The 13,478-nt window shown below is 37.3% G+C and overlaps 1 protein-coding gene and 8 non-coding genes across 9 annotated transcripts; 1 reads left to right on the top strand and 8 right to left on the bottom strand.

The window, feature by feature from the left end:
- Window positions 1–72, bottom strand: Trnaw-cca. The gene has a single exon. It is a non-coding gene; the product is annotated as a tRNA-Trp (tRNA).
- A 76-nt stretch (window positions 73–148) lies between these two features.
- On the bottom strand, window positions 149–220 carry Trnaw-cca. Its single transcript has one exon. It is a non-coding gene; the product is annotated as a tRNA-Trp (tRNA).
- A 76-nt stretch (window positions 221–296) lies between these two features.
- Trnaw-cca lies at window positions 297–368 on the bottom strand. Its single transcript has one exon. It is a non-coding gene; the product is annotated as a tRNA-Trp (tRNA).
- Window positions 369–445: 77 nt separating this feature from the next.
- On the bottom strand, window positions 446–517 carry Trnaw-cca. The gene has a single exon. It is a non-coding gene; the product is annotated as a tRNA-Trp (tRNA).
- An 80-nt stretch (window positions 518–597) lies between these two features.
- On the bottom strand, window positions 598–669 carry Trnaw-cca. The gene has a single exon. It is a non-coding gene; the product is annotated as a tRNA-Trp (tRNA).
- Window positions 670–749: 80 nt separating this feature from the next.
- On the bottom strand, window positions 750–821 carry Trnaw-cca. The gene has a single exon. It is a non-coding gene; the product is annotated as a tRNA-Trp (tRNA).
- A 76-nt stretch (window positions 822–897) lies between these two features.
- On the bottom strand, window positions 898–969 carry Trnaw-cca. The gene has a single exon. It is a non-coding gene; the product is annotated as a tRNA-Trp (tRNA).
- A 227-nt stretch (window positions 970–1,196) lies between these two features.
- Window positions 1,197–1,268, bottom strand: Trnaw-cca. Its single transcript has one exon. It is a non-coding gene; the product is annotated as a tRNA-Trp (tRNA).
- A 387-nt stretch (window positions 1,269–1,655) lies between these two features.
- LOC117293876 (ubiquitin-conjugating enzyme E2 A) lies at window positions 1,656–9,324 on the top strand. Its single transcript, XM_033776349.1, has 6 exons — window positions 1,656–1,840; window positions 3,253–3,333; window positions 4,791–4,816; window positions 7,081–7,170; window positions 7,774–7,862; window positions 8,441–9,324. The coding sequence occupies exons 1-6, from the start codon at window positions 1,797–1,799 to the stop codon at window positions 8,570–8,572; spliced, it is 462 nt and encodes a 153-aa protein (XP_033632240.1). The 5' UTR covers window positions 1,656–1,796; the 3' UTR covers window positions 8,573–9,324.
- Window positions 9,325–13,478: the final 4,154 nt, after the last annotated feature.

The raw sequence follows: 13,478 nt of genomic DNA, 5'->3' as shown, positions 1-13,478 counted from the left end.
TGATCCCGACGTGATTCGAACACGCAACCTTCTGATCTGGAGTCAGACGCGCTACCATTGCGCCATGGGATCAATGAATACAAAATTCAACTTTTTTAAATTAAGTTTCTCATGGATTGATTTCTAACTAAAGTTAACAATACTTGTTTGATCCCGACGTGATTCGAACACGCAACCTTCTGATCTGGAGTCAGACGCGCTACCATTGCGCCACGGGATCGATGAATACAAAATTCAACTTTTTTAAATTAAGTTTCTCATGGATTGATTTCTAACTAAAGTTAACAATACTTGATTGATCCTGACGTGATTCGAACACGCAACCTTCTGATCTGGAGTCAGACGCGCTACCATTGCGCCACGGGAACAATGAATACAAAATTCAACTTTTTAAAAATTAAGTTTCGCATGGATTGATTTCTAACTAAAGTTAACAATACTTGATTGATCCCGACGTGATTCGAACACGCAACCTTCTGATCTGGAGTCAGACGCGCTACCATTGCGCCACGGGACCAATGAAAACCAAATCCGACTTTTTTAAAATTAAGATTCCCATGTATTGATTTCTAACTAAAGTTAATAATAATAATTAATTGATCCCGACGTGATTCGAACACGCAACCTTCTGATCTGGAGTCAGACGCGCTACCATTGCGCCACGGGACCAATGAAAACCAAATCCGACTTTTTTAAAATTAAGATTCCCATGTATTGATTTCTAACTAAAGTTAATAATAATAATTAATTGATCCCGACGTGATTCGAACACGCAACCTTCTGATCTGGAGTCAGACGCGCTACCATTGCGCCACGGGATCAATGATTACAAAATTCAACTTTTTGAAATTAAGTTTCGCATCGATTGATTTCTAACTAAAGTTAACAATACTTGATTGATCCCGACGTGATTCGAACACGCAACCTTCTGATCTGGAGTCAGACGCGCTACCATTGCGCCACGGGATCAATGAATACAAAATTCAACTTTTTAAAATTAAGTTTCGCATGGATTGATTTCTAACTAAATTTTACAATAATTGATTGATTGCGAAGTGATTCGAACACGCAACCTTCTGATCTGGAGTCAGATGCGCTACCATTGCGCCAGAGACCAATGAAAACCGAATTCAACTTTTTTAAATTAAGTTTCTCTCGGATTGATTTCTAACTAAAGTTAACAATAATTTATTGATTGATCCCGACGTGATTCGAACACGCAACCTTCTGATCTGGAGTCAGACGCGCTACCATTGCGCCACGAGATCACATGCCTATCCAATTATTGCTTTCCATCACACCAAAACATGACTATTAATATTATACAATAAAGCAAATGCAGGCTAGAGTATCCCGACAGCATAATGACGATCCATGGGGACCCCTCTGGTTAAAAAAAACCCAGAAAACAAAACAAAGATATACAGAAATCTTAAACAATATCTGATAAATTTAAACTACCAGAGAAGGCTTGAAATTAGTAAGAACCAAAATATCAACTTCTTAAGCTTTTCTAACAACTTTCAAACAGAGAGTGGAAGTAGCCTAGCTCCCTGCGCGAGAGGATTTTTACATAGGATTATACCCCCAAAAATCGAACAAGAGAGGGCGCAGTGCAAAACTATGACGTCGCTGATAAATCATGTGACGTCAGCTTTGACAACACAAGTGCAGTTCACGTCGGGATATTGGCAGATTCACCTTGAATATCCCGACAATTTCTACGTTTTTATGTTGAATTGAAGTTATTTGTGAGTAAAGAATTAGTTCATTGTTAGTGGTAGTATACCAACAGTATGTCTACTCCGGCTAGGAGACGTTTAATGAGAGACTTCAGAAAGTAAGTGTGCCAAGTTTTATTCCGAGAACTCGCCGGAATTTCCCTTCGCATGTAAATGCATGGGACGTAGCGTTTTGTTGACCTACATTATTTATAATTTATGTCATTGATATGTGTTCAACATGGCGTCAGACCGTCATTTCAATGAGTGTGCAGTTTTATCCACCCACTATTTTAGGAATTTAGATGATATGTTTTCAATGTGCAATTATAAAACTAATAATAAGAAACATAATTTATTGAAGGGTAATTTACAACGAGAAGGCTGAGTTAATCAAAAAAGAAAAATGAACTACCTCTCCAACCATGAAGAATCAACCATCACAACCAAATGGCAACTGCACTGGAGTTGCCTTTTTTTTTTGTACAATTTGTTTTACAAATTAGTTTATTTTCTTAACTGTACCCCTTCACAACTTACATAAACAACAAACCTGTGAACATGTGGGATTTGTATTTCACTGAACTTTTATTTTTTGTTCTGTTCAGAAAGTGTCCAATGGCTTTTAAAAGGTTTACAGACTATAGTATAATTATAAACACAATTCTTTTTAAGTTTTTGGTCATAATGGAATGGGTGAAAAGCAAAAAAAAAGGAAGTCAAATTTCGGATTCTAGATTCTCAAAGTTCGAAGTAAATTTACTGAAACTTGTAGGCCTATTATTAATTTACAAACTTAAATTTGTGTCCCTCCGTCGACCTAAAACAGTGGATATTTAGGTGGCCTAGGCTTTCTTTAGTAAACAAGATATACAGACAACAGTTGATTCGTACTCTAATAAAGTCAGACTCCACGGAGGAAGGAAGAACAAACAAAGGGGCACTGGTCGTCTTCGCAAGTGATTGTTTGTGCCCTTATCGCTTTGTCACAAACACAGTAATGACATCCTTCGTCTTAGGAAACGTTACTTATGGCTGCCAACTCAACTTGCATTCAAATCGTCTTCAGATAAATCGTAAAAAAATAAAATCACTCAAATGATATCCGAACCATAAATAAATCTTCTATGTTTTACGCCGCAATTTTGACACGGGTGTTATAGTCAAACTGCGCATGCGCTCTTTTACCCACAACGCACTGCCACAAGCAGACAAGTGTCTTGCGGTCGTTCTCTGCGGAATTAGATTAAGATTAAGACTGCATCAAGATGCTGTTTATCCACAGCTGTTTTACGACCGTGGCAAGAGGGTCTAGCCCTTTAATAACCAGTTCATTCAAACTCCTTCTCTTCCTTTCTCAATGCTCCAGCCTACAAGTGTCCGACATGCATGACACGCTGATTCCGACTTCTTGTACTCTTGCTCAATGTGGTCAATTCGTACTCGTGCTGACTTGAACTCCAACCATCCTATCAGCTCTTCTTTTGGTCTAATGCCTGTTTTGTTTGTATAATTTATTTTTTCATTTTAGATTACAAGAAGACCCTCCGGCGGGTGTCAGTGGAGCTCCCTCAGAAAATAATATCATGTTATGGAATGCTGTCATATTTGGGTAAGTTCAAAATGAGTGCCTTTTTAAATCAAGATAGAGCACAACTCTAACTTAGGGTACAAGTGGTTGCATGGTTTTATTTGTACAGCCTAACCAACCTTAGTACAGCCTGTCTATTGAATGCTCAATATGTGGGATGATGTACCCTCTATCCAATGTTTCTTAATTGTGTTCTTAGAAACTTGGGAGTTCTTAAGAGGATTGATTTTATTTTAAGGATGGAATGGGGGTAGTTCACAAGAGGAAGAAGTGTGTAAAGTTATGAAAACCTTATTTGTGGGGTTGGGGGGGGGGGAGGGACACACATACCCTCTGCCACATATCTGGTATGTTATGTCTGCAATAATTAATACTGATTTGTTTTAATAGTCTCTTAGGCTGTTTTGGCGACTTTTCTAACTTGTTAGTTTCACAGCAGGGCTTGCAATTTATACTGAACCGCAGGTCCGACGCCAGTGATTTTAGTGTCGGGCCAGTAAACTCACGACCAAAACAAGTCCTGCGGTCTTGTGTGTTCCAGTTTAATGTCAATAATACCTCATTGTGTATTTATACTAAGTTAAAAAATACTGTTGAAATGTTCAAGGTGTTTAATTTGACAAATATCTGTCAACTCTGATCAGTACTGACCCAATTCACCTGACGTCATCATCAGGATAATCTTTGATGAGCCATTTTTGGTGGTCGATGTCACTTTTCACATTGTTGGGTAAAGTGCGCATTGCAGGCGATGCCGCGTTTACATGCAAACCGGTTGTCCACCAAAATGGTGAGCGCGGCACAGTTGCCGCGTGTGACGTGTGGCACAGTTGCCGCGTGTGACGTGTGGCTAGGAGTCAATAGGAGAACACTTTCCCAAACCTTCTATTAGGCCTGTCTTATTAAAATAAATCTTACTATTAATAATCTTGTTGACTCTGGTCTTGTTAAAAAAACACATCTTTAAAAATGAACATTTTGAGCTACACATGTACACACCCTGTAGTCTTGTTGATTTTCCCCCTCAAATTTGTCTCTGTTAATATCAACTTGAATTTTCTTCTTCTTAATCCTTTATGTGCATTCTCAATGTGTATTTTAATTTGTGTGTAAAACGAGCCTTTGAACCATTTTAACATTTGTTTATGCTTCTGTTTTTTTTTACTTGTTCGTCTGATTCTGAAATGCCCAGATCATTGAAAAGGCATTGTTCAAGTCCCTGCGACATGTACATTTACTTGTACTCAAAGGCTAGATTGAGTTGTAACTTGTAGCGGAAAAACTCCAGTTTTATTTTAAGTTAAATATTCTAAGTTCTGTCTAAAGTTTGTATCTCAATGGTTTTGTGTGTACAATGGTTGTCATTCTGCCATTTGTTTGATTATTTGTAAAGGCTTGCTTGCCTATTTATAACTATGGCTTTCATCAATTGACAACTTGTGACATCATTTTTTTTAAATGTTGTGTTTTGTTAACAGGCCAGCAGAAACACCCTTCGAAGATGGTAAGTAACTTAAGGTTTGTCTTATTTAAAGTCGGATTCAATTCATGAGTGTTGTTTTAATCATATCATATTCCGATATCAACTCTCAGTATAAATAAAAAAGATCGCTAGGACTGGTCAAACTACCTGTTTATAACAGTAACATTGTTATAAGAGGACAGCAAAACTGAGAAACATAAGATTCAGGACTCATGCTTACTATCCATGTTAAAAGCAGAACCTCTTTATAACAGTGCTTTCTATAACAAGGTTGACTCTATTCAGTTTATTTGAAGTTGGTATACAATTTACATGTAATAACCTCTAAAATTTAGTAGCACTTGCTGATAGTATAAAGCCAGAATTTAGTGCATTGCCATCTTTCATGTCTTTGGTATTGCTCAGTTTTTCTAATTCTCTGGTTACATTTGCCGTTATACTGCTCTTTTTTGCCATAATATATAATCATGCATGTACATTTGGATCATGGTAATATTTGTATTTTGGTAATTTTTGTGACACACATTGTATGCTTTTCCCACACTCCTGTTTTGTGTGTGGTGTTGTAACATGTGTAATGGTACACTCCTGTCCTGTATCATATAAAAGAGTCCTCCTCTCCCACTATTTAGCTTTTTCTCAAATCTATTTACTTTTGCCGACTTCAGTTAGCCCTGTATTACATGTATGTTTGTTGGTATTTTGTCGTCAGCATTTTTTGTCATTGTTCGTTTTTGTCTGTCTTGTCCTTGTTTCTTCTTCGCTGTTTGTTTGCGTGTTTGTCTGTATATAAACGCTGGCCTATATGTTGCGGTAACACCATGTGTAACTATCTCTAATGAGTTGGGGTGGTTCTGAAAAGAACCGTTGGTTTCAACTCGACGTTTCGATCAGTATGCTCCGATCGTCTTCTGGTATAAAGGCTGTTGTCTACAAGCCTCGGCTTACTCTAACAGACTCATGCTCTCGCTCCTCTCTTGTACATAGTTAATTCCAAGTTAATTTGTTGTTATTTGCTTTAATAACTTATATATTTATTTTTTACACTTTTATGCGCTTTCGATTTTGTTGCATTTGTATGTACTGTTTAATTCTCATTATTGTTTTTTTTTAACAAAAGTAGGGAATAAAAGTATTATTGAATTGAATTGAATTGAATATCATGGTGATGGTAGGCCCTACATCTTGTCCACATGATAACATAAATATAAACTAGTAGCATATGTACACAATGTAAATGATTCATTTCAATGTTTATATCTTAGTATTGTTAACCTCAGCTGGAGTATAGAATGAAAATTGTTTTTACACGTTAACTGTTTCCAAATATACCCAAACCCAAACCCCCTAGCCACGTTCGCAAAAATGTTCATGTTCATTTTTTGATCCACGGCATGCGAAAGATTTGGAAGTCCTATTGTATGTTTTTTTGCTTTTAAACAATCATCTGTCAAAATTTGTTAAGAAAAAAAGCATTCTTTAAAAATAAGCCCCAAGTGCTTTTTGCGAAAATCGAGCCTCTCAACTTCCTGCATCAAGATTTATATTTGTCATCATGTTTTTGTTTTTGTTTTCATCCTTTCCTTTCAACTCTTTTCCCCTAATTTCCAATGTCATCCATTTGGCTAGTCGGGTTGGCGTAGTGGTAGCTGTCCTCTCCTTCCACCTCTAGGACCTTGCTTCAAATCCTGCTAAGGGCACTTTGGATTTTGGACTTTTGGATTTCCGTCCCCACTGAATTGTGGGGGTTTTCCCTGGAATAATTCTCTGGGTTTTCCTCCCACATCTAAAACTAAATCAGAGAAGGAAGTTCTTTGTATTCTCTCCATTTGGGTTTTGGCTATTGTAGTGATTTGTATGTGCTTCACAACCAAAATAGATAAATAACTTTAAATAAATATGTTTAGTTCTGCCTAGTTCCTTTTAAAATACCCTGCCCTTATGGGACTTGAGTTTTACAATTTAGGATTGGATGTATTCAAATATGTATTCATAGTATTAGGCCTACATGTACTATTGCTATTCCTTATATTACATGTTCATTTATTTTTATGGAAAAAACATATTGTTTTTTTAATTTGACTGTTTTTCCAATTTTGTCATTTTGCTCTTTATGTATTATACTTTTAAAACATGTTGTGGTAGGCCTAATGGTTTTATAGCTTGGTGATTATACTTTTAAAACATGTTGTGGTAGGCCTAATTTTTTTTATAGCTTGGTGATTTGCAGTTGTGGGTAATGCGATTGTTAACCCAAATCTGTTTGGTATTGTGATTATTTGCAGGTACTTTTAAGTTGACGATTGAATTCACAGAAGAATACCCCAATAAACCTCCAACAGTCAGATTTGTGTCAAGGATGTTTCATCCAAATGGTAAGACTCATTGCAATTCTTAACCACAAGACAAATACATACATGTACATTGTAGTGAAAAATTAAGATTTTGGAACACAAACTCACAGTGTCCCAGAAGTTAGCACAACCTACATGTAGGTAGTACAGTTTACTTTTTTGCTCAAAAGCCCAAATGTAATCTGTTAAAATGGTAGCCTTGACTTGGTGGCTGAGTAGTAGAGACCAGGGTTGTGTTTTCGCATTTTTGCATTTTCGCGTCTTACATGTCCTACATGTCTTAACCAGTTACTGTTTTGGTCAATGGCCAGTAATCATCAAAAGGCAAGTTCAACCGAAACAGTTTATGGTTACGATCATAAAAACGCACCCCTGGGTCTGTTTTCCATCACAGTAGAGTACAGTGTAGACCAGATTTCCTTTCTAAAACCTACTTTTGTTCATGTACTATTGCTATACTTAAAATTGGCCGTAGAATACCCCCAAATGCAAAACACACTCAAGAAGCAAAGTGTCTGTCAAGTTATTGTCCTCTAATATTGGACACTAGCCGTTTGGCCATAGATTTTGATAAATTTGAGAATCGAATCTCTTTATGACTGATTTTACTTGATTCTATTGCAGTATATGCCGATGGTGGAATCTGTCTGGATATTCTACAGAATCGCTGGAGTCCTACATATGATGTGTCTGCAATATTAACCTCTATACAGGTAAGCTTTCTGCTCAAATATAAAATGTATTTATTTGTGTTTTAAAACCTGGTTCATACGTACTTCCTGCGAATGCGAAGTGTATTTTGACGTCACATGGCTGTTTTGAACACAACTCAACTGCTGTGAATTATTTGTGACGTTAACATTCGTTTCGCATTCGCATGAACTGGGCTTAACTGGGGACAGAATTAGTTGCAAACTTTCCTCAATGATGGTTTGGATAGAATTGGTTAGTATTGCTAGTTCCTTGTTGTTAAACATGGGCCCAATTTCAGAAGCTTTCTAACAGAAAATACTGCTTAACAAATTTCTTTGCTAAGAAAAAACAAGTGGGGCACCAGTTGAAACAATTTAAACTTTGTGGAATGTTGGCTGGTATTTGAAACTGGTAGGCATTTTTCTGTGCTTAGCAAGTTGTTGTGCTCATAGGCTTTATGAAACTAGGCCCAGTTTAGTGTTGGATATGTTACTCGTGCTTAAAGCATTTATGAAGTTAGGCCCAGTTCAGTATTTGATGTTTATTACTCTTATGGACAAATTTTGTCTGACATCTGTTGATTTTTTTCCATCCCCAGTCGTTACTCGACGAGCCCAACCCTAATAGTCCCGCAAACAGCCTGGCAGCTCAACTCTATCAAGAAAACAGACGAGAATATGAGAAGAAAGTCTCGGCGATAGTTGAACAAAGCTGGTTAAACGACCTTTGACCCGTCTCATAATCATCCCCATAAAAGTATAAGAGATTGGTCTCCAACTCGCCCGCCTCGCTCCTTAGACCACTTCATTAACCCTGTCCTGAAAGTCAGCACATCTTCCTTTACACAAGGAGTAAAAAAGACATTCTTAGTATCATCAAGAGAATGTCTTAGTCTCATCAAAAAGGAGAAACGGCCTCTTTCTTATTGATGCACTAGGGTTAGACCCTAGTCACCATAATGGTGAGAATCAATATTTTCTACGGTACACATGTCGGAGGTCAGTCAGTGGTTGAACAAGGAGGGCGCTAGTCACTTACTATCCAAGGGGGTACTTTTGATGTATGGTCCTCGTTTTTCAAAAAGAACTGTTTTATTATGTATTATATAAACCCTTGTGTTTTATTTATGTGTGGGAGTTTATCACCGTGTAGTATTGAAACAGTGCGCGTTGATAGTGCGCAAGATTTAGTTGCAGAGAATAATGTGCACATCCACAGATACTTTAAAAAAAAAAAAAGCATATTGGAGAAATTTTTTTTAAGGCAATGGTTTTTTGTTTCCTTATTTAATTTATAATATTTGAAATGGCAAAAAATCATCAAAGTTTAGTGGTTATACCTTTGGTTTTTGTCTTAGTTTAATATGTACATGTATCACTGAAAATCTGGAGTGGTTTATGTCCATGCGGGAAGAAGAATCAGTTTCTGGAATACTGAGAATGGAAGGGAATTGTTTCTCAATAAAGTTGTACATTATGAATAGCTGCAGTGCTTCTTACCAAGCAAATTGTTTACGTCACTAATTTTTGAAGTAATTACCAAAGGTAAAGATGATGTGACCTCTGACGTCACTCGTAAAACCATAACATGATTCTCGCGCATACGCCGGGCAAAATCTTTGTGTTTTGGCAGCTAGCTAGAAAGTGTATGCAATCTTACCATGACTACGCATCTTTTTGCCTGGCGAAACATGACATTATACATACAGTGTTTTGTCAACAGAGGGTGGGTTGAATGTAAACATAGGTCACATCGTCTATACCCTCACTTTTACTTGAAAGTCAAGATTTGGTTTGAGGCCTGATGTGATAGAATGAATTCCAGAAAGTTCAGATTCGGATATGTGAAAGCAACAGGAATGCAATCGATTTCTCTGTCCTTTGTAAACTTTTTTGCCAAAATCAACACATTGCTGCAAAGTTTTGCAAGAAAAATAAAATGACATCATTTATTTTGAGATAATTTGAGCAAAAATTAACGATCTTGATCTTGATTAAAATATTGAACAGCTCCTTATTAGGAACAACACTCAATGAGGTCAGGTCAGGTCAGGAGGATTTCCAAACCGGGTACAGTGTATCGGGTACCGGTGTGGCGGTTTCAACTTTCCGCCGTTTTCAGTTTTCCAAATGACCAAATACGGTAACATTACGTCATGCGATGCCTGCGCACAGCAAGCAAAAGTAGTAAATTTTTAGTGCTGTATTGAGTCATCCGTGTTACTCTCCGGTAGCTGTAGTCATGGCGGCGTCCACGAGTACAACGAGCGGCGAACGCGTGGATCGTATGAGAGAATTTGGTGTGGCACAAGCAGTGTGACCTGCTTACAGCTGTACGCATGAATACGTGTAAAGATGGGGCAAGAGAATGTGACTAAACAGAAAAGAATCGTAATAATAAACAATTTGGGGTCACTGAGAGAACTACAGTACTCGCCAGGGTACTCGCGGCTGTATTTTTGTCTGGCTACGTCACCCGGAAAACTGAACACGCCGGAAAGCTTAAACCGTTCCAACAACGTGGTGAAATGTCCGGCTACGTCACCCGGAAAACTGAACACGGCGGAAGACTGAAACCGCCACACTGGGTACAGTGTATATGAAAAGGGAATCTGTAAAAGTTTGTGTAGCATCTCTTGTAAGCATTGTGATTGTGTAAATCACTGCATAAATTTTGTTCTAGTCATTTTAAAGTTTTTTTTACTGCTTTGCTTGATTACTGATTTTGTTTTCTGTTTTTGTTTCGTCTCCAAGCTGCAGTTACTGCTTTTGATACTGCCACAGTTTTGTTTGAACATCATGATGGAGAAATCCAATTTAAAATTCAGTTTAAATGTATAAAAATTGGGGTTTAACAAAGACAAATTGACTAAAACTGGGATTTTAACCAATCACCTCTGGGTTAAAGTGCTGGCGCTCAACCAACTGAGTAGTTCTACATGGTGGTGGTCTCCCTATTTTGTCAATACCTTTGTTGGTAGTGCCAGGCAGAAGCTATACAACTGTTAACTGCCATGTTGTCAGGGATGACCCACTCAAGTTTACGATACAAACTGGGAAGCAGCAGCCAGGGATGGGACTTAAGGGATGGGACTTTTTTATATCAAATTTATATCAAATTTCAAGTAATAAACCACAAGGGAAACTGACTGGGTAAATAATAAATAAGTTTGGGTTGAACTACAGTTTTTGTTAAATTTAAGCGACATACTTTATTTGAGACTTGTTTTTTCCTCATGCTTTCATATTTTAGCAAACTTAAGACTTTCATCTATTTGTCTGTCAACATAGACTTCTTGGCAAATACTCGGCGCGAATGTGTTTGTAGCCGTGGGTCAGGGTGCATGCTAGTCTATTTAGCGACCTAATTTGTCACAAAATAGTCCAGCCGTACTCAATCCATGGCTGACGCACACATACCAAGAAATTTCGAAGTAGTCTATGAAGCATGGTTTCTTAACTTGCAAAGCTAGTAACCATTAACGCTTTATCTCAATTCTAAATGACTACATTGTGTGGAATTAATGCATTTGTTGCCTTCAGTTTTTCTCAATACTTTTAAGTGATCCATTGCACCAACTTCACCTGCGGCTACTGCCCGCACTGCCTGCCATTTTGGGAGTCAAATTACACTACATATACCATCTAGGGACTTGACTCCCAAATGTGCAAGAGATTATTGCATGGGCCCATTTTCAGCTTAGCACAGAATACTGCACTTGCCAGGCATGTGATTTCTCAGAATGTGTTCTGATTTCAGGATTTTGTTACAAAATCTTTTGAGCCTTCCAAGTTTTCATGGAAGAAGTGAAACGGTTACCAAAAGGAGCAAGAAATTGTCCACATTGTGTCCCAACCAGTTGCTTTGTATTTCTGTTGATGTGTCGAGTGTGTAAACCTCCTGAATTGTAACAACTAGGAGGTTTTAGGTCTGTAAACAACGAGAAATTCATGCCTGCAGGTCATTTTCAAGAAAGTTTACATTAATGTCAAATCTCATCTTCAACCTGCAGCCCAAAAATCACACACTTTACAAAGCGCCATAAGTGCAGAAATCTGTGGTAGTTTGGGTGCAGGTGAATTGGATCAGTTTAGATTTTTTTAGCTGGGTCTGATTTCATAAAGACCTAAGATTGATCTTAACTGCAAATCAATCGTAGTAAAGTGTCATGTCACAATACAAATCACTATGGTGATACTGACAATTTGTCTTACGATGTATTTATTGCTTTGTAATATCGGGCCCTAGAAATTAACCCATTTGAAATTTATGTATTTAATAGGGAGAGAGAGCTACCCAGATCACATAAAAATCAAACCTCTTTTATTATTTTATTTTAATTCAGCCGAAGGATTCAATCAGTATTTGATTTGGTGAAGCATCTGTGTAAAAAGTAAAACATTTTTTGTAAAGTAATTTTTTCTTTGATTCCACTGATGAAACCTTCAATGTGTTCAAGTGGTTAGACAGCACGACTTCCAATCACAAGGTTGTGGGTTCGAAACCGGCTAGGCTAACCACAGATTTCAAAATGACTAGCCATGAGTATTGTCGTCTAGTTACTGAATCACAATATTTTGATTTGTGCAATTCATAATCATAGACATAAAACCAATGTTTGGGTGAGAGAGATTGGCTGTTGCCAGCTTGGCAGTTATATTCCCTTTTGGGAGCTGTGTCGAGTTCCCTTGTTGGGAAGATCATCTTAACAAATTAGTGGAGAGTGTTTGAAGGTATTTATCCCAGTGTATGTGAAGAAGGAGGTTTTATAGACGATTAAATATCTATACTATCTCATGTATGTAGGCATCAACTTGTAATTATGAAATAAACATTTCAACAAAACTGTAACATGTAAAAAATGAGTTGTTGGTTTTGAGGCTTTATTTGTCAGTCTTAAAGGAACATTACCGAATTGGGTTTTGCTAACAAAACAGTTGCTGGCAGTGTTAAGCACTTGATGTAATCCACCATATACATAAACTGACAAACCTGTAGAAGTTTGAGATCGATCGGCCATCTGGGTCACGAGAGAATAGTGAAAAACCGATTACAAGTTTTGCATTGCATCGATGCCAAAATAAAAATAAATAAAACGCTCACTGAGCGATAAACTCCAAATGAGAATTTAAATTATTTATTTCTCATAAAATATGACATTTCAGACAGCAATATTTAAAGGGGTGTTTTCTACTATCATCATTAGACCGTGTAAGTTTTATGTAAATCTGTGATCTTCACGATTTTTGTTTCTTACCAATTCTGTAACGTTCCTTTGAGTGCGGAACCCAATATCATAATGCCTATATTAGCACATCTTGCTAAGCACAGAGATACGTGGCTTAGCAGAAAATGGTTACTTTGCAAATAAAAAGGCTATACAGTATATTCTGCAACACGCCTTAAGACAATTTTTAGTCTAAGTTTGAATATTATTTATCAGACAAGAATCTACATACTTTTACAAACGGGCCCCAATTTCATAGAGCTTCTTAAGCACAAAAAGTAGCTTAGCACGAAAAAAATTGCTTACCAGAATAAGGTTATCACCCAAGCTACCATGTCAAGTGTACAATTGTTGACTGGTATCCTGCACATTTCTGCTCATTTAATTGGCATTCTTTTTGGCTTACGTA

Source organism: Asterias rubens, chromosome 8, assembly GCF_902459465.1.
Source record: "Asterias rubens chromosome 8, eAstRub1.3, whole genome shotgun sequence".
Lineage (NCBI taxonomy): Eukaryota > Metazoa > Echinodermata > Asteroidea > Forcipulatida > Asteriidae > Asterias > Asterias rubens.
The sequence above is the reverse complement of the archived record's forward strand: the minus strand, read 5'-3'. Positions and strand labels throughout refer to the sequence as shown.

What these genes read in the sequence shown, in the direction of transcription:
- LOC117293876 (XM_033776349.1), top strand. Translation starts at nt 1,797, where the DNA reads ATGTCTACTCCGGCTAGGAGACGTTTAATGAGAGACTTCAGAAA. An exon ending in TTAATGAGAGACTTCAGAAA is followed by an intron (nt 1,841 to 3,252) that starts GTAAGTGTGCCA and finishes TTTTCATTTTAG; the next exon opens with ATTACAAGAAGACCCTCCGG. An exon ending in AGAAACACCCTTCGAAGATG is followed by an intron (nt 4,817 to 7,080) that starts GTAAGTAACTTA and finishes GATTATTTGCAG; the next exon opens with GTACTTTTAAGTTGACGATT.